Raw genomic sequence first — 21,238 nt, forward strand, 5'->3', positions numbered from 1 at the left:
CCCGTCCATGGACACTAGCTTGTTCCACAACCAGTTCTTAGCTAGGAGGGTGGGCTACTCAACTAGCCCCCACCCTTCTGGTCTTGTCCCCAAAACATTTCTACTCACAAGACTACCTGAGTTCTCCCTAGTAAGGCTTGCCACCTGGGCAAAAATACATGGCCATTCACTTAACACATAATCCAAACCCCTTTGGGGTCTACCCAGAGACCCACCCATTTGTCTGCTGACACTTAAACAGAAAAGAAAATTACACAAAGAGCAAAGAAAATTACAGTCTAAGCCAAACTTTTTCTACTTCTATTACATTGTCCGCTACGGGGGGGGGCAGGACTGTAAAATCTCAGGACAACCTCAGAGCTTCATCGCACACATGGCTTCCACCCTGAGGAATTACGAACGAGAAGTTCAGTTCTGCTCACACACCCAACGCCCAAATGAACAGAGCAGAAAAACATCAGTAACCAGTTAAACAAAACAGAGCCAAAGCTAAATAGTGCACCAAAACCAAATAGTGTTTCCTTATTCTATTAGAGCCCACCTTTAATCATGCAATCCTTATCATATAACACCAACAATACCAAACAAAGCAAACACAAAATAACAAGGGTAAAACAGATAGATGGTGTAAATTCTGCAGGGTTCCCCCATTCATAATTGCTCACCAAACTGTGACAAATTTCTGTTACCAATTTTTCCCTCGTGTCAGGTGATCAAACTGACAGAGCATATAATCAAATTTTAAAGCTTCATTAAAAATAATAAAACAACAATGGAGAGTATTGGGAACACTCCCACATCACTCAGGAAAAATATGAATGCCCCAAGCCTTAAACCACTTTAATACTCACACATGTCTCACTGGGAAGTTAAGCTTTGCAAATATAATTCCAATTCTGTAACTCCTGCTGTTGTTTGCCTCAGTTTCTATTTTCCACAAGCAGCTGGGGCTGAAAGCAGTTTTTCTTTGCACTTAGCATAGTCCGCACTAATTCATGACCTTGAAGACAAAACAACTTCTCCTTTATCTCAGGGCTAAGCCGAATTTCAAATTAACCCGTTCCTAGACAAATTGCTCACACTGTGACAGAGGTTTTTCTTTGTGATTAAAGCTCCACTGAGATATATGATCTTATCTAGATTGAAGGTACCTTCTAATGGGCATTGTTTAAATGAATTTTCACGCGTGTACAGATTCCAATCATTTAAATACCTGCAGGTTTTAGGACCATAATGTACGTACATGTAATATGCTGGGGCACCCTTAGGGGGTGAGGTGGAATATTTAGACAGTCCCTTACCCATTTTCCACTCACACAGGAGAGAGTCACAAGGAAAGGGAGGGAAGATGGGTTCACACACTCCTAGACCCAGGCAGCTTCCTCGCCGACTATGCCAGGCTGAGTCAGCCCACCGTGGGTCGGATCTCCTAAAGATCCACTAGTTACCGGGCTAGCCCGTAACAGCCACTCACACTGGTGTACACACACACACACCAAGGCCTCTTTTTCTTCCTTAACCCTTTTTATCTCTCTTTTTTTTTTTTAACCATGATGCATCTTTACCTGGTCGGACCAATACCATGAGGCGGTATGACAACCCCTCTTGAGGCGGTAAAACCCCTCAGCACCGGTGCATTCTAATGCATTTACCTATGCATTACCTTATGCATTACCTTATGCATTTCAACTCAGCAGTTCCCAGTACTGCTATAAACTAACCTTATTGGGGCCTCTCCCCAATACCACTTTGCATCTGATCCTGCTGCACCGACAATAAGTTCAGATGGCGTGAGCCCAACAGAGAGACAGACGTCCTCAGGGACAGTCCTCCTCCGATACCCCCATAGAGATTTCAAAGGTCTCATACCTCTCATGTGGCGCCATGGGGTTCAAAGGAATGATCCGTAGTAGTTGTCTGTGGGTCCGTCCCAAATTGTCGAAGAAAAACTCAGTTCTCACTTTTTGTTTGGGTGCAGCAAAATCAAATTCTTTATTATTTCTCCAGTAATTACCATGGAGGGAGAGAGTGCCATAGGACACAGGGTCCTGGACAGGTCTCTCAACCGGTAAACAATCACAGCAAGCCTTTATACCTTTTACAGACAATTTCTAACAATAATACAGACAGTAAAAAGCAACAACTACATTTTGTTTATACATAGCAAAAAGGCTTATCTTATTTGTCTCAATCCTAAGAAAAGCAAGCCTGCATTTTGGTTAGTGATTGCAAGGTCATAATAACTTTGTACACAGTTCCTGTCCTGTCGCCTCGCACTATCTTTGCTCCTACAAGTCTTACGTCATTAAGGTTACAGTATGGCCTGACTCTTGCTAACTAACATTCATTAAGATCTCTTCAAATCCTTGTTAATTATTTACTGGCTTCCACAGAGGTAAACTCAAATTGTCCACCCTCTATAACAATGATAGAGAGATATGCACAGCTGTTTGCTCCCCCAGGTATTACTTATTTACTCTGGGTTAATTATTAAGCAAAAGTGATTTTATTAAGTATAAAACGTAGGATTTAAATGGTTCCAAGTAATAACTGACAGAACAAAGTAAGTTATCAAGCAAAATAAAACAAAACACGCAAGTCTACACCTAATACATTAAGAAACTGATTACAGATAAAATCTCACCCTCAGAGACGTTCCAATAAGCTTCTTTCACAGACTGGACGCCTTCCTAGTCTGGGCCCAATCCTTTCCCTGGTACAGTTCTTGTTAGTTCCAGTTCAGGTGGTAACTAGGGGATTTCTCATGCCTGGAACCTCCTTTGTTCTGTTCCACCCCCTTATATAGTTTTGGCACGAGGCCAGGGCCGGTGGAAGGATGTTTCGCACCCTAGGCGAAACTTCCACCTTGTGCCCCCCCCCCGTCCCTGCCCTGAGGTGCCCCCCTTGCGGCAGCTCCCCACCGCCCCTCCGCCCTGAGGCACCCGCCCCGCCCCAGCTCACCCCTGCTCCGCGCACGAGCACCCTGTCGCTGCTTCACTTCTCCCGCCTCCCAGGCTTGCGGCGCCTAAGCTGATTGGCGCTGCAAGCCTGGGAGGCAGGAGAAGTGAAGCAGCCACAGCGTGCTCGGGGAGGAGGCGGGGCAGGGGTGAGCTGGGGCGGGGAGTTCCCCTGCGTGCTGCCCCCCCCTACTTGGTGCAGGCGGCCCTCCCCACGCCCCCCTGCCCCAGCTCCCTCCGCCTAAATGCCGGCGGTGACCGGGTCGGCCAAAGATCCAGCCGCTGCGGTCGCTGCCAAAGAAAATGGCGCCCCCTAAATCCTAGTGCCCTAGGTGACTGCCTAGGTCACCTAAATGGTTGCACTGGCCCTGCACAAGGCAGGAATCTTTTGTCTCTCTGGATCCACACTCCTTCTAAATGGAAAAGCACCAGATTTAAGATGGATTCCAGTACCAGGTGACAGGGTCACATGTCCTGTGAGACAGCAAATCTTAATTCTTCCTGGCCTGACTCACAGGAAGGCTTGCAAGTAAACGGAGCCATTTACAACCACTTTTCCTAATTGATGGGAGCCATCAAGATTCCAAACCACCATTAATGGACCACAGTTTGTATAATTACAATAGGACCTCAGAGTTATATTTCATATTTATAGTTTCAGATACAAGAATGATACATTTATACAAATAGGATGACCACACTCAGTAGATTATAAGCTTTGTAATGCAAGAGACCTTTTGCATGAAGCATATTCCAGTTACATCACATTCACACTCATTAGCATATTTTCATAAAATCATATGGAGTGCAATGTCACACTCCCCATGGTGGATTTCCCCAACTCCAAATTGATTTGTGACTGACTGGTAGGAATGTGGTGTTGCAAGTTTCCATAATGCAATCATCACTCGCTTTTCCACGGTCAATGCATCTCTCATTTTGGTGTCCCTGGACTGGAGGGCTGGGACTAGCTCAGCGCACAGATCAAAGACTGTGGCCTTGTGCATCTGAAAGTTCTTCAGCACTGCTCATCATCCCAAGGCTGCATTACGAACCAATCCCATCAGTCAGTGCTTGTTTCTCAGGCCCAGAAGTGGCACTGAACTGCCTGCAGCTGCTCTATGAATACCACCACCAACTTTGAATTGGTTCTCGCTGTGCCCCACAGCAATCTGTCTTCCAAGGAATCTTCATGTTCCCTACTAATTTGGTTCTTTTTATGGCTTTTCAGAATTGTGCGCCCTGTGCTTGACAATAGTGCAGAGCTGTGCAGGCTCCATGCTTCTGTCAGAGATGGTGGACAGCCCATTTACTTGTTTCAGACCTGTTCTAAACTACGAAGTTAGGTCAACCTACATGTGCACACACAAATTTGTCTCCGGCCAACATAGACACCCTGTTATGGTGATGCAGTAACACCATCTCCCCAAAAGGTGTTGAGTTATGGTTGACCTACTGATGTCAATACAGTGTAAGTGTAGACACTGCCTGACTTATGGCAACCCTGACATTCACCCAGCAGCTGTCCCACAATGCACAACGGTGACCATTCTGCAGGGGTTACACAAACCAGAAGCCACCCGTTCCCCCATTTAAAGCACTAGTGTATTTTTGAAATGTCTTTTCCTTATTGCCCAGCTTGGTGAACACACCTAGCCCCTCTCCTTTATTTGGTGAAACTGCCCAACATACTGGTTCCCCACATTAGATGCACTCCTGCCTGGAGTAGACAGGAGGCATTGGATCTCCTGGGCCTGTGGGGAGAAAGTGCTGTGCATATACCACTACAGCTCAGTCATAGAAACATGGACATGTATGAACAGTTTTCACAGTGGAGGCAGGTAAAAGGATATGATAGGGATCAGCAGCTGCATCATGTGAAAGTGAAGGAACTGCAGCAGGCATCCCACAAGGCCACAGAGGCAATCAATCAAGCTGGCGCCAACTCTCAGTCCTGCTAGTTTTACAACGAGCTGCATGCCATCATTTGTGGAGACCTCACCAGCATCCCATTGACTGCCATGGATACTTCCAAGGAGCCCAAGACAGATACCCCTGCTGTGAACAATGAAGAGGAGGAGGAACACAGAGCAGGAGAGTCCAGCTATGCCAATAGGCAGGATCTTTTCGAGACTCCAATGCAGTCTAGCTAGTCATGCCAGCTGAACACAGATGAGCCCAATCCAAGAAAAGGCACCTCAGCTAAATGTGGATGCCTTTTTCCTTACAATGTTTAAATGTAAAGATGGCACCCAGCCCAACTCCAAGTTAGCAAAAGTCAGGTATCAACTTTTCGTTGTTTTAGAGTATGGAGAGGCACAACAAACAAAAGGTAGAGTTATTTGCTTTTCATTCCCATGTAAGGTTAAGGTGGGGAGGGGAGAAAGGTGTATGAGCAGTTTATGTACATTGGGATGTCCCTTGTATCCTTCTGAGAGATCCCAATGAAACTTTCATGAAGGCATTCTGCAATCCTCTCCTGAAAGTTTCTAGGGATGGCAGCTTTTTTTCCTTCCACAGTCGGACACTCCCATGCCACTCTGCAATGACTTCGGCAGGTACCTTACAATAAACTGGCTAGTGCCATCTGAATCCAGGCACCTTCAGGATGCAAGCAGCAGTTGTGGTGGTGTCTCTGCCTTTATTACCCTCTGGAGTGAGATATCAGCCAAAATCACAACTTGTGGAAAATAGTTCCAGTGTTCCATGCTACTGCCCTGTACTCATAGTCATAGAAAAAGGGGCCAAAACGTTATTGTTTCATGCAACCGAACAATTCCCCCTTTACTTTGCCCACCCCCACCTAGCCCTGATGGGCCATACTCATGTAGATTGCCACGTACATGCAGGGGCGAAGGAAAATGCAGGCCTGTTATTTACCAGGCTGCACATGGCAATAGACTATATTGTTAAGGGATGCAAGGAGAATATGGGTCACAATGCAAACTGCAGACACACACACACACAACTAAAGTTAATCAATTTAAAGTTTTATTGGGGATAATTACAAGGGGTAAGGGAGCAGCGTATGATTAGCTAATAGAGTTAATGAAACTTAAAACACACTGACTAAAATATCTACTAACAATATTTATAAACAAAGATGCAGCATTTAGTAATAACTGATACTTACAAATACAAACCAACGCATAACGACCGGCAAATGTAGAAACTGTTTGAAACACGTGAGCTGAGAGAGAGGCTTCGAGGTGATCAGGCTCGGTTACGGGTGTACACAGGATACACAGGATTCGTTTTTCTTTCTCCTCTCCCTGCCTGCACATGGCAGGCAGGCCTAAAGTACCAACTATGACATCATAGAAGTGTCATAGGGGATGGGGCCCAAAACCTGTTTGTGTTCATTTCTGATTGGCACAAGCGAAGTTAACACCAAGTAGGGGAGCAGGTGCCTTAAAGTCTGGCTTCGCCCCCAAAAGGTGAGGAAATGCATATTGTTTTAGAATGCGTTCAACACTGAATGACAAAAGAAGAGGTCAGGGCAAGTTTTACAGGATGCAGACAGTGCAGTGCAGAGGCACTCCATAGCTGAAGTGTCAATAAGCATGTCATTTATAACTTCTATAGAAATAAGGGAATGAGTTCTGAAACTTACTTCTCACTTTCCATTGTGACTGTAAATACAGTGATACACCCATCTGTTTTATCTGTAGCTGCTACCATTCAGGCCTTGAGGGGCACTCCCTCCACACCTGTGGAATGCCTGATATTCATGAGGAGAAAAAGAAAGAAAATGACTAGGGAGGACATGTTCAGTGAGATTCTACAAGTCAGTGTACCATCACCCTGTGAACAGAGGGCCTGGAGGGTGGATATGGCAGACAGCATAAAGGAAAGAGTGGAGAAAGGCCCAGGAAAAGGAGAGGGAGATACAGCAAGACATAATGGGTATGCTCAGGCAGCAAAACACAAATGCTACAGATGCTCGTTGACCTGCAGAACCAACATTCAGGGCCTGTTTCCCTATGCAGTCACTGGAGAACTCCATTTCAGCACCTCCCTATACACCCCAACGTTCCACGTGGCATCATAGGGCAGCCCCGGAATCTGAAGCAAATACTCACCAGCAACTACACACCACACCACAGAAACACTAACCCAGGAATCAATCCTTGTAGCAAACCTTGTTGCCTACTCTGTCCCCATATCTACTCTAGTGACACCATCAGAGGACCCAGCCACATCAGCCACACCATCAGGGGCTCATTCACTTGTACATCTACTAATGTTATATATGCCATCATGTGCCACCTTCCCTGAGTCCCCTCATATGCCCTGCACCCCTCCTCTGCCCCAATCCCCTTCCTGCACACCATGCCCCCTCCCACACCCCACTCCCTCCTGCACCCCAACACCCTGCATACAATTTCCCCACCCAGATGTGGCCCTTGCCCAAAAAGTTTGCCCACCCCTGCTATAGGATGTCCAGGAGTTTGTGCTGAGGTCCACCTGGGCCTCTTCCAAGTGGATTTAGAGCTCTTCTATTCTCCAAAGTAGTTCTTGGAACTGTCTGTCATCCAGAGGAGATAGCAAGGATGGAGCAATAACCTCTTTGGGTGAAGAAAAGGAAATCTCTCTGCACAGGTGGATCCAGTTTGTCTTCCTCCTCCTCCATAGGCTCAAGAGGATCTGGGTGACCTGTTAGAGGGTTGCGGGTGATCCCTATTGGATTGCATGATGCTGGATGCCATGTGTAGGTATCCTATGGCCCCCAGTAAGGCCAATATGGTCAAAAGTAGGTTGTGGTGGAGGGGAGGATGGTTCCACCAGTACATCATATCCTCCTGATGAAGTCTGGTCTGGTCCCATCGGTAGCACAATCAGTACCAATGTTGGGAAGCCATAGCTAGTGGATGGAATGTGAGATGGGGTTCCTCCTGGTGCTAGAATCAACCTGATGCGGACAAGTCCCAACTACAGGAGAGATTGCAGGTTCAGGAGGATGAAGATATCCTGTTGAGCAGTGTAGGATACCTAATCCTTAGTAGTCTGTGTCTTCTTGTGTCACACTGCCGGACATAGGCACCAACTCCGTGGGTGCTCCGGTGCTAGAGCACCCACAGGGAAAAAGTGGTGTGTTAAGCACTCACTGGCAGGCCCCATCAGTACTTCCTCCTCCCCCAGTGCCTCCCACCCATGGGGAGAGGGGGGAAAGAGTGAGGACCTAGCATGGTCAGGCGAGGGGGCGGAACTGGATGGGAAGAGGCCAGGCAGGGATGAAATGGGGCAGGAAAAGAGAGGGTAGGGGTGAGGTCTTGGGGGAAGGGGTGGAGTGGAGGCAGGGACTGGGGCAGAGCCGGGGGGGGGGGCTGACCACACCCCCGACACTTTGGAAAGTCGGCACCTGTGCTACCAGATTCAGTGTAAGTGGACTCTTCGTAATCGGTGGTTCCTCATGTCCCCGACACAGAACATGAGAAAAGCAAGGGAGCAGGTGTGGACCAAAAGATACTACTTGCTAGAATTCGCCAATCTGAGGTGCATGCAGCACATGCGTATCCCACAGTGAAATAAAAGCAGGAATCAGTACTTGAATTACTACATTATATCCAAAAACAATACAGTGTATAGTCAGCTCAGCTGTGGTATCCTATCTTCTTTTGTCAGATTTACCAATTCCTATACATTTATCCTATCCAATAAAAATTGCTGAACATTTGATGTTTAAGTAATAATTACAGATCTTGCAATATGAGTGATACATATAGATCAATTAGATCTATTCTACTGTTCTATTTTGAAGAAAGATTCAATATTTACATTCTTTATTACACCACAGGTGACAAGTGTTCGGAACACAAACAAATGATTTATAAAACAATTATGGGCGACTAAATTAGATAGACTACATATGGTCATCTTAAATGTAATTTGAAGGAAAAAGTACACTGAACTTGGATGTGGATTTTTATTTTCTTCTAGTTACAGCAGAAGTGGATACATTAATAAAAGAAATGGACATAGAACTGTAGATCTGCAAAGCCTAAAAATGGGCTAAACTGCAAGATCAAAATTCACCAAGCAGAAGTAATCTTCAGAAATTTTCTTTAAAAAAACCACTGCATGACTTAACCATAATCTAATTACAGTCTTGGTACCAAGGATTAACATAGGCATTTCAAATTAACTTGAACCTAAACAGGCCCAAACACTTAAAATACCCAGAAATAAATGCAGAACATTCCATTTGTTCATAACTTTGCGCTGCCCCCTGCTGTGCCCAGTGTTTCTCTGCACTTAAGCAGTGGGATCCTTTGATAACTGCAACATTAGAAAGCGACAGAGTCCTGTGGCATCTTATAGACTAACAGAAGTACCGGTATTAGAGCATAAGCTTTTGTGGGTGAATACTCACTTCGTCGGACGCATGACACTAGAGTGGATCTACTTCGGAGGGGGCGGGGGGGAGAAAGAGGCAATCACCTCATTTTGGAAACAAACATTTGGCAGTGTAAGATGCAGAAGACATCTCACAGATGTGTAGTGGGATTTTGCAGGTATCCCTCTGCAACTTGTGTAAATGCAGCAATGAATGCCACTACTTTACGTACCTTTTAAGGTACATTTAAGTCAACGCTAACAACTACACCACCTTTAGGATTTTCCTTCTTTGACTTTTATACATTGATTACATTGTACATTATGATTAACCACATACACCAATTGTTTTTAGGAGAACAAGGATTTAATTTGGAGACCACTCTTTTTTAACTGAATTTCATCTATTAGTAGTAGATTCATGCTTACACTGAGTAAGTTGTGCTCTGGAAAAAAATCAAGCGTACAAATTGGTTACAATATACTACTGAGACTAACACATTTATTTGGGCATAAGCTTTCGTGGGCTAAAACCCACTTCATCCATTTCCAGTCTTTATTCAGGCCTAATTTGATGGTGTCCGGTTCTAGATCCTTGATGATGCACTGGAGAGGTTTTACTTGGGGGCTGAAGGTGATGGCTAGTGGCGTTCTGTTACTTTCTTTGTTCGCCTGTCTTGTAGTAGGTGACTCCTGGGTACCCTTCTGGCTCTGTCATTCTATTTCACCTGCACATCTACAAATGTGATATATGCCATCATGTGCCAGCAATGCCCCTCTGTCATGTACATTGGCCAAACCGGACAGTCACAAAGGAATAAATGGACACAAATCAGATGTCAAGAATTGTAACATTCAAAATCCAGTCGGAGAACACTTCAATCTCCCTGGACACTCAATAACAGACTTAAAAGTCGCAATTCTTCAAAAAAAAAACCTTCAAAAAACAGACTCCAATGAGAAACTGCAGAACTGGAATTAATTTGCAAACTGGACACTGTCAAATTAGGCCTGAATAAAGACTGGGAGTGGATGGGGCACTACAAAAACTAATTTTCCCCTACCATTACTCACACCTTCTTGTCAACTGTTTGAAATGGGCCACCCTGATTACACTGGCCTCATTACCACTACAAGAGTGATTTTCCCTCCCTTGTTATTCTACTGCTGAGAATAGCCCACTTCCCACTTTAACTGAATTATCTCATTAGCACTGACCCCCCACTTGGTAAGGCAACTCCCGTCTTTTCATGTACTGTATATACTTGCTTACTGTGTTTTCCACTCCATGCATCTGATGAAGTGTGTTTTAGCCCACAAAAGCTATAAATTTGTTAGTCTCTAAGGTGCCACAAGTACTCCTCGTTGTTTGTGGGTAAACAGTGCAAGTGGGTCAGATTACTAGAACATCTCCTTGGTTCCTTCACCACAAGCCTTTCTCCTTATCAGAGAACACGAGTAGCTGTGTTAGTCTGTATCCACAAACACAGTGAGGAGTCCAGTGGCACCTTAAAGACTAACAGATTTATTTGGGCATAAGCTTTCATAGGTAAAAGACCACTTCTTCAGATGCATGGTTTTTTACCCATGAAAGCTTATGCCCAAATAAATCTGTTAGTCTTTAAGATGCCACCAGATTCCACGTTCTTTCTCCTTACGGTATTCTCTCCCCCACGCCCCCTTCAACCTGTCTTTCAATCTCTTCAGACGGAGACAATTATATCTCAAGTTAAAGAATTAAAGCATGAGGTTCCTCTCGAACCACAGATCACACTCCTAGATCTCCTGGCAAGTCAGTCACAGTACAAAGCTTATAGGAATTGATATTTGCACTTTCAAGTGGAAGCTAGATGAGTCAAGTCACCTAGTTCTGGAGTAAAAGATCCCCAAGTATGGAATATTGTCCATAGACTAAGTCTTCTTGCAAAACAAGCAAACTTCTGCTACCATCTATCACACATTTATATTCCTTTTGTGTTTACTGAACATTGATTAATTGCAGGAAATCTCCACAAGTCTAAAAGGGCTTTTCATCCACTGCATTTCCAGAGGCTTTGGAAACATTTCCAACAGTATTATAATTGCTTAGTCTCTCTGATGCCCTCTTTTGTCTCGTTTTCTGCAGTGTGTAACTTCAGGGATACATGAAGCCAATGCTCAATACAAAAAGTTGACAAACATGTCTCAGCCATTTGAACATTAGGCTATGTAACATGTTATTGCAGAATACATTTCAGGAAAAATACACAATTCCAAGCCTGGAGCATAATGGAGATGCCATTTTGAACAAGTAGTTCAAGTAGAACAAGTAGTTCTATACAGACCAGTAAGAGTTGCTATCTTAGCAACTCAACCAATGGTAAATTAAGAGATGCAATACCACCAGTATTGATGGAACATGATTATTCCACTCAATCCCACAAAAATCTTATAGAAAACAGTGAGTGGGAAAATAAATAGATGGCATATATGGAAAGGAGATAGCCTGGAAAGACAGGACTGATTCACCCACTGCTCTGGGCCAGACGTGTTAATTATCCATTCTTTTCAAGAATGGAGTCAGGACAAGAACATCATCTCTGTCACCGCATCTGTGGGGTGAAGCAAGAGTCAGAAGCAGCATCACAGTGTATTAATAATCCTTGATTGACAAATTTCCTGGAGAATGAAATAGTAATTTTAGCCCCTTGTCACTGAAAAGTCTGGACTGACTACTGCAGAACTGAGTAACTGTTTTCCACCTTTGCTCTTGTGGTGGTGATTCCTGTTGCTGCAGGAAGGAGGGGGTACATCACGGAGCCCTCCCCCAATCCATCTGTCCCCAACCAACACTACTGTTCCCTCCACCACCCTTGCCTATCATCTGCCTCCACACTCTCTGCTTTGCCCACTGCAGCAGTTTGGCCCCTCCCTCTTCCCCTTGCTGCCCATAAAAAAAATTTAGAATGAATTTTGCATTAGCATTTAGCAAGAGAAATCTCCAAGTGCCAAGCAATGGTAGATATTAAGTATTCTTTGGTTTACATTATCTTTAGAACCACACACAAAAAACCAAAACCAATCTTTTATTGATGTAAACAGGAAAAAAATGCTGATGCGAACTTGTTGACAAAGTCAGTCAATCCTAACAGCTCATGCAACCTGCTCATGGGTGTCTTTTCGTTAGATAGCAACATAATGGCAGGCATCATTAAAATAAAAAAACATACTGACAAATGAGAATTTGAGCGGGTGAATTTCTACACTGTGTTCTAACAGCTTTGATCAACAGTATTGACTGGATAAGAGTTACTATATTACAGGGAGAGGACATTGCAGGACTTGTACATGAGACCTTAAGGTTCAAAAATACAACAAATATTTCACCCCTGCCTTCCACTCAAATCAAATGCTTAATTCTCAAATGCAGATGAGCAAATATGAACTGACTGGATGCCAATATTAAAACAACATGAAATCCAAGTCAACCTAAAAGAGAGAATTACAGAGAGTTAGGAAATTATTTGGCAGTTCTTGGCATACAAACATCTCTCAAGGGAAAGCTCTGCTAAGTCATTTTCCAGTTTATAAAGCTGCCCAAAAGTAGCATAGCCAATTTCAAGTTGATTTGATCAAACAATAGAGGAAAGAATCCTAACTTTCATTTAAAATATATTTAGCAGGCTTTTCATTTCCAAAATGGACTCATCTTTAACAAATGAAATATGAGTTTTGAGAATAGTTTTCTTAACTTTTTTTCATACATTCTTAAGAGAAAAGTTTGTTACTACACGAGACTTTAAAAAAATGAACAAAAAAACCCACACTTGAGTACCTTTCCCAGACCTGAAGAGCAGCCCTGTATAGCTCAAAAGCTTGTCTGTCTCACCAACAGAAGTTGGTCCAATAAAAGGCATTATCTCACCCACTTTGTTTTTTCTTTTCTATTCTTTAACACGTCAGAAGATGGGACATTCTTTATGAAATTGTACAAAACTGAAATAGAGACTGTTAGTCTGATAATGTCGTTGAGATTACGGATCAGTTCGTCATAGCTGTGGGCTATCATTGAATTCGTAAAAGTGGCTCTGAGCCATTTAGTACTTTATGTATCAAACCCAACACTTTAAATTCCACCCATAATTACCCAGTAAGGCAACCAACACAGATTTTGGAACACTGGTGTCATGTGCTCCAGCTAGGAAGCACTGCTTACCTAGGGTTGCCTTCTGTGGCAGCTTGTTTCCAGGTACACATAAGGTATAGTGCCCAGGTAGAGTGCAATGCAGCAGTCTAGTCTTGAAGTGACAGAGGCATGGATTACAAAAGCATGGTAGGCATCAGGAAGAGATGGCTGCAGTTTCCCAGCCAGGCACATGACCAATAGTGTTCCTGGACATTGCTACAGTATGTTCACCCAACAAGAGCTGGAAATGTTACACAGACACTAACTGGCTCTCAAACTTGGGAAACTGCCTTTCCATCCAGGACTTTAGCACATACAGAACATATATATTTGTACAATGAGTATTTCCTATTTGGAGGGTTGTGTCTTGTTTATAACTTTGAATTTACTCAGTAACAAGAGTAATTTTTCTGGTAACTGTACTAGTTGGTACATCGGCTCAATATGTTTTATACTTTACAACAGCCTATTTACATCATTTACTATAGAGGAAAATTACTTCTCTTGTAATTATGTTTCCCTGAAAACCTCATGCATTTTGCATGAAAACCTATTGATCTTCTTTCAAAAATGATCCTATCAAGACAAACTCAGACAGGATTTACAGATTAAATAAACAATTCATATTTGAAAAATCAATCTCTATACACTGGTGCATAGTCCATCGCCGGCAACAGACATACCACATTACCAATGCTATGGAGTTAAATGAGAAGAATAAGATAGACTCTTAGGGGAAGATTTTTTTTTATTTAAAAAATAAAACAGGAAGGACCTTCTGTAAAAAGAATACCTCATGCCAACATTTCAACCTCCCCCAAGAAACTGAAACAGTTTTAAAAGTGTATTTACATACTGAAGACAAAAGTCTAGATTACATCTCATAAAAGTAACACCAAAATGACAGACAACTCAAGCTTTCACACTACTAAGGTCAGCAATGTCTCTATTTTCAGCATTTTCACTGGAAGGCTGGACATTTTCCATTTTATTCTCTGGTTCTATAACACTGCTTTCCATAAGCTCATGAATAGGTTCTTCGTCCACTTCTGCCTCCATTTTTGTGGCTAATTCATTGTGTTCCATATCCATCTCTTCCTCCATGTGCTTTGTGCTGTCCTGATCTCCTTCCTCTGTTTTACTTCCAAAATTCTCCTCTTTCCTCTTTGCTTTAAACACTTCAACTCCCATCATCCTCAGGTAATGAAGTCTCTCATTCTTGGGCACAAAGGCACGAAGTGAGGTCTTTCCATGCCAGCCACACAGAACAATAGGGCACTGAAGGGTATCAGGTTTGCTATTAAAAAATTAGTGTTTGGTAAAGATTGAGTAAATTAATATTTAAAATATTTCTGTAGAAATGAATTCTCATTAAATAGCTATACACGATTTCAATAGAGCAAGGCAACAGTATTATGCATCTCTAACAGCAATTTTACTTTTAATGCAATACCTAATCCAGCACTATTTAAACACTGATAAGGACAAGTCAATATTATAGATTGTGAGAGGAACATACAGGCACGTAGAGCAATAGCTATATAAATTCATATATCATAGATTCATGGAGTTTGATCAAATAGGAGAATAGACTAAGGCCAAAAGGCACTATTTGTCACAGGCCACTACATTTCACCTAATTACCCTGTACTGAGCCTAAAGCATGCCTTCCAGAAAGGCATCCACTCGTGATCCGAAAACATGGAGTTGGAGAATCTCTCACTAGCCATTGGAACAAACTGCCAAGGAAAATCACCCTGTTTAAAAAAAGGGTGCTTTTTCTCTAATTTTCATTTGTCTGGCTTCAGCTTCCAAAAACTGGTTCTTGTTACATCTTCTCCCCTAGATTTAAAAGCCCTGAGAACCCAGTATTCTCTTCCCACAAAGGCACCTATGCCCTGCAGTCAAGTGACCTCTCAATCTTCTTTTTGATATCCTAAACAGATTGAACTCCGTAAAGCATTTTCTTCAGCACCTGAATAATTTTTGTGGCTATTTTCTGAACACTTTCCAATTTTTCAACACACTTTTCCATTTCCTTACACAGTAGCGAGGAAGTGAAGAGTTTTTAAATCCCAGGATTCTTTCCATATATGGAAAAGACAGAGAATCCATTGATCAAAACTGAACCAGATGTATAGAAGTTTGAAAACAAATATACTCATCCAACTTGCCATTAGCAAACAGAAAATGTTCCTACTAAGCCATCCATTTCTGCATCATTTAAGCATTCCTTTAAAATAAAACTGTCTGGTCCTTACAATTTCAAAAGGTAATTTTCTCAATGTGAGCTGTTACCTTTGTGAGTTGAATGACAACTCCAATGCCTCTGCTACTGCTCTGCGTTTTACAAAGTAAAGACAGACAAGACAATAGTCATTTTCACTTTTTCTATTCCAAACCCTGCAGGCAGCAGTGAAACTGGTAAAGAACCATGTTAATTTCACTGTAGAGCTGTGCTCTGCAAAGCTATTAGCAGCAACAGAGGTAAGCACTGGAGTTGTTAATGGGGAAGGAGGAGCCAAAAAACCCAAGACCATAAGGAGGAATACAGAGTATGTGTTGGATATGTCTCCCCTGCCAGGTATTGCTCTTGACCTTAGTGGTGGGCTTCCATTCACATTTTTCTTTATTTACTTGAGGCTAGTTGGCTTAGTCTTTGAGTTAACAAGTATTTCAAGCTTTGTATTTACATTCAGAGTTCTGACAATAGTGAAGGTGAAGTGCAAAGCCTGCTTAACCTCTAAGGGCTTGGCTACACTTGCAGCTGTAGAGTGCTTTGGGTTAAACCAGCCTTCGGAGAGCGCACTATGGAAAGCGCTCCAGTCTGTCCACACTGACAGCTGCAAGGGCACTGGTGTGGCCACATCTGCGGCATTTGCAGCGCATTGGGAGCGGTGCATTATGGGAAGCTATTCCAGTGTTCAAGTGGCTGCAACATGCTTTTCATTTGGGGGGGTGGGCTGGAGTGTGTTGTTTGTATGTGGGGGGGAGAGAGAAAGAGAGGGTTTTTGGAGTGCTGAGAATATGTCAGCACGCTATCTTGTAAGTTCAGATCCCCCTAACCCCCCTGCCTCTCACTCACTCAGTAAATGTTTGTTTTGCCCCGTTGCAGATAAGCAGCTGCTGTCTGAACCGGAGCTCTGAAAAGGCACTTCCGCATTCCTCAGCCGATTTCACAACAAAGAGAAGAGAGGCCACTTGACTTAAGGGGATTATGGGACATTTCTGGAGGTCAATCAGAGCACTGTAACTTAACTCCCGTTTACACTGGCCCTGGGGCATCTCAGCCAATATGCAACAGCCGTTATCCCTCTCATGGAGGTGGAGTACAAGGAGCGCTCTATCCAGGGAGTCAGAGCGCTCTATGTGCCTTGCCAGTGTGAACGGGAAGTAAGGTAGAGTGCTCTGGGAGGCTTTACTGCAGTATAAAGTCCCAGTGTAGCCAAGCCCTAATCTGCCATGACTTTTTAGAAATGCAAGTTTACAAAAATAGCCTCCACAACTGCACCCGTTTAGAATCCTAACTGCCTAATCACATTTACAAATCATGTTGGCATGTAAATTAGAAGCACCAAGCTGCACCTAGAATGCTGAAGGACAAGTTCAGGACCAAACAAAAATAGGGGCCCTAACATCCATGGCTGAAAGATTTAAAAAAACAACAACATTTCTTGACCAAATTTAAGGAGAATCAATATTAGCTTTTTTTAAAATGCATGACATGCTAATGCCACATTTATGAATAATTTTCATGCTCCGACACTGCCTATGATGGAGTGAAGTACCACTTGGCTGTTGCTAGGCATAACCACTAAACTAACGGAAGCCTATTTTTCTAATCAGCAAATACAGTGAAAATTAATTCACAGCAAATATTTTCATTTAAAAAAGATGCTCGAATGCTTTAAACTGACACTGAAATTCAAGATAAAGACCCATTGTAATGAGTTTCGTGATTCTGTTTCTATATTCACATGTATTTCTCTTACACATTTTCTGAGTGGGGATAAGTGAAAAAATATATATTAGTAAAGCATCTATTTACCTGGGATCTGGTTCATACTTCAGGACAATGCTCCCCATTGCTAGAAAAGAAAGATTAGGTAAATTTACTTGGAAACATATTAAAAATACGTGATTCCAAAATGTTCTAACAGCAAAATGTGTATTGTTGTACAGCAATCAGAACAGTCTTATCGCAAAACAAACAAAAAACACCTGCACAGAAACAAATATATGCCTGAATTCTAGAACAATAAAAATTTCTCTCTATAAATCTGGTTATGGGGTCCATATGAAGTATTGAAAAACAAATCAGAAGTCACAGAATGTTGGCCAAAAGATTAGGTTAGAGTTTTGGAAGAGTACTTTTGTCTCTACATTTTATCTTAAAGGGACAGCATCAGGCATGCAGATACCATTGTGATGAGTATAGATGCAAGATGATATAGAACCCTGGCATGAAAGAACTAAAATCAAACTTCTGTCTGAATTTTTACAAGTAATACTTAAGACTACTATGGCTGAAAGAATTTAACAATTGTTTTTTACTCTTTTGCTTTACTGTGTACATTTGACAGAACTATGCTTAGAGTCATTTTTACTGTTTCTCCTGTATAGTCAGTGCCCTGTTTGTAAAAGGATTTTTCACATAACAGGGAGAGGAAAAAAAGCTCAGAGTGGGCATCTTTTCCTACTTGTTTAGATAAAATATTAGTATATTTAATCTAGAGATGGCCAATGCCATCCTTAAAACATACAATGAATAAAGACACCTGCAGGGGTTAGGAACAGCTTCAACTAAAGTACATGCAGAAACAAAAATAGGCAGAGTTAAGAAATGTGGCTAGTCAGAAGTGCTTGCTGAATTTATGCTTTGTGGGAATCCCAGAGCCGGTGACTCTTCTGGTTCCATGAAGATCACGTTCTATGCAAGAGTCCAGGCTCTCTGGGTCCTGCAGGGTTTACAAACCTTAGTCTAGTAAGCTTCCAGGGTTGGGGCCAGATGGAGCCACAGCCTCTGGAAAGGCTCTTGTCTCCAGCAACATTAGAATGTCTATATCAGGGGTAGGCAACCTATGGCACACGTGCCAAAGGCAGCAGGCGAGCTGATTTTCAGTGGCACTCACACTGCCTGGGTCCTGACCACTAGTCCGGGGGGCTCTGCATTTTAATTTAAATTTTAAATTAAGCTTCTTAAACATTTTTAAAACCTTATTTGCTTACATACAACAATAGTTTAGTTATATATTATACTTATAGAAAGAGACCTTCTAAAAAGGTTAAAATGTATTACTGGCACGCGAAACCTTAAATTAGAGTGAATAAATGAAGACTCGGCACACCGCTTCTGAAAGGTTCCGACCCCTGGTCTATATTAACTATTGCACTATAGATGGCTAGAAGTCATGGCTAAGACTAATATATTAAAGTAGCTGGATGTTGGATTTTCCATTAATTTGAATGGATAACTCATTGCAAAGAGTCTGCAAGTTTTACAGATGCAAAATAGTGCTCTATTTCGCCATAATAAAAACAGAAAGCTTACCCAAGTCTTTGACCCGTTTGTGTGTTTCACTGCTAAATTTACTTAAGAATGGATTCTCTTGAGTTAACAGCACTTTAACATCTTCTATGCACACATTTATAATCCTTGCATTAATGAATGGGTACAGTGTATATATTCCCTGGTGGTAAAAAATACAATTAGTTTCAAAATGCAATCTCTGCTTGTGATGCTATATAAAAGATGGGTAGCTATTTATCACATTATAATTATATAACTGCAATAAATCTTATACAAGTCATCTAAAGTATCTTTAGAAAAGTTATGATTTGCTAATTGATAATCCTGTTTATTTGCATGTATCATCTTTGCATCTGAAGTTATGAATATCTGCTATATATTTGTATCTCAAACTTGTGCTTTTGTGTTCCTAGGAGACAGCCCCAGACAACTTTGCATCAGCACTAGCTATATCTGTGCTGATGGCCCATCCATGAGTTAATACGCCATTGAAGGGACTCAATTCGCCCTGCTGTTCTTCTTGAGGATGCCTCAGACAGCCTGGAGCCACTGATGCCCTATGATTCAGCAGAGCATGTAAGGAGATGTGGTAAGGGCATATGACCCTGGACTCCATTTCTGATAGTAAATTTCCATGTACCTGTGCTGTGAACTATAAACTGCAGCTATGACATCACTGCATCATTTTCATTCTTGCTTCATTCCTCTGAACTGTAACTTTCTATGGAAGTTTTGAACAAAGGACTGAATGACCCTGAAGCTTTCGGGCGTGATCCAGAAAGCAACTTTTGCAAGCCAGCAGAATCATCATCTCTGCTATGAACCTGATCTACAACTCTAATCACTTGTAATGTATACGATTCCTTTGACGATTTAACAACTCTTTTTTTTTTAAATAATAAAACCTTTAGACTAAAGGAATTGGCTTCAGTGTGATATCTGGGTATGGTCTAAGTCTATATAATGACCTGGGGAGTGACCAATCCTTTGGGATAGGAAGAACTTCATATGTGATGAATCAGGTTTTCAGTAACCTCTCATCATAAAGCCCAGATGTCTGTGTGGCGATACGGGCTGGTTGCTTAAGGGGACTGTGTTGTTAGCTTCTTGTTAACCAGTGTAGTGGTACAGCAGCTCATTCTATTACTGGTATGGTGAAACTAAAGTTAGAATAACCACCAGTTTTGGGTGTGTCTGTCCTATTTTTATCAGTCTGTCCTGAGTTTGGCATTCTCAGCTGTATCCCACACCAACCACGATCACACTGCTTTCTGAAGATCAAATTAAAGAAAAGCTCTGAATGAACAGTAACATCAGAACACAATCCATTTGTTTAATGCAGGTTAAAACGCCAAGTTTGGAGGCTGCATTTCATAATATGTAACATTCATATTGAGGATACAGCAGGCATTATGGGGAACATGAATAGAGATCCCACGATATGAAAGCATAGTGCTTTGCAATTACCTCTTGTGCTAGTCTGAAGGCACAGCCGAACTGTTCACCATCGCTGTTGCGAGACCAGACTTTTATCCCAGTGTTAATAACCTGTCAAAGTAAAAAAGTACCAATAAAGTTTTTAAGGAAAACCTAGTTTAAGAGTTACGTAACTCATCTTGAAACTGCTTAACTAGCAATCACAGGGAAGAGTAACTCTGCAATACAGAGGTCTTCATTTCTGTTGGAGACTGAATTAAACTCAAAAGTCAGAATCAAAATTTAGACCAGCTTACATTATTAGTGCTGTTCAAGTTATAGTGTTTTGGGAGAAAAGGATGAATAAAAGTTCCCAACTCTGAAGATACAGTTATACATCTTGGGGCATCTTCTTGCTAACCACTTCCTTGTTGAAAATTGATCACTTATCTCTATGGGGAGAAGAGGTGGTCTTGCGATTAAGGCACTAAAATGCTTCTAAGAAATAGGTTCAGTTTCCAGCTCTGTTTAGGACTTCCTCTGTGACCTTTGAAAAGTCACTTAAGGCCAACATTAAAACAATATATACTGTGGCAAGGCACCTCCTTCATTTCACCAGACTTAGCACTTCCCTCTCTGGTGATGGTGGGTCTGGGATAAATAAGTCCCACTCTGGGCAGTGTTTGCCTCCCTGCTTCTGTGCTCCTTTGGCGGTGTTTCCAGGGTAGGCCCCACAGTTGACCTAATGGGTGATCCTTCATCAAAGAAAAAGGGAACAGTCTCTTAAACCCCAAAACAAAAGGGAATACCTTTCCTTGCCTCCTCACTGGGGCA

The 21,238-nt window shown here is 42.2% G+C and overlaps 1 protein-coding gene across 3 annotated transcripts in view; it reads right to left on the reverse strand.

The window, feature by feature from the left end:
- Positions 1-14,188: 14,188 nt before the first annotated feature.
- The window catches only part of NSUN2 (NOP2/Sun RNA methyltransferase 2), a 52,074-nt gene continuing 45,024 nt past the window's right edge, over positions 14,189-21,238 (reverse strand). For all 3 annotated transcript variants that reach the window (XM_039522565.1, XM_039522564.1, XM_039522563.1), the window contains exons 16-19: positions 20,456-20,536; positions 19,010-19,148; positions 17,507-17,546; positions 14,189-14,755 (exon numbers count right to left, since the gene is read on the reverse strand). In XM_039522565.1, coding sequence (XP_039378499.1) covers positions 14,371-14,755; positions 17,507-17,546; positions 19,010-19,148; positions 20,456-20,536 — 645 coding nt within the window. In that variant the 3' untranslated portion in view covers positions 14,189-14,370. The remainder of the gene's footprint in view (positions 14,756-17,506; positions 17,547-19,009; positions 19,149-20,455; positions 20,537-21,238) is intronic.

This window comes from Mauremys reevesii, linkage group 2, assembly GCF_016161935.1.
Source record: "Mauremys reevesii isolate NIE-2019 linkage group 2, ASM1616193v1, whole genome shotgun sequence".
Lineage (NCBI taxonomy): Eukaryota > Metazoa > Chordata > Testudines > Geoemydidae > Mauremys > Mauremys reevesii.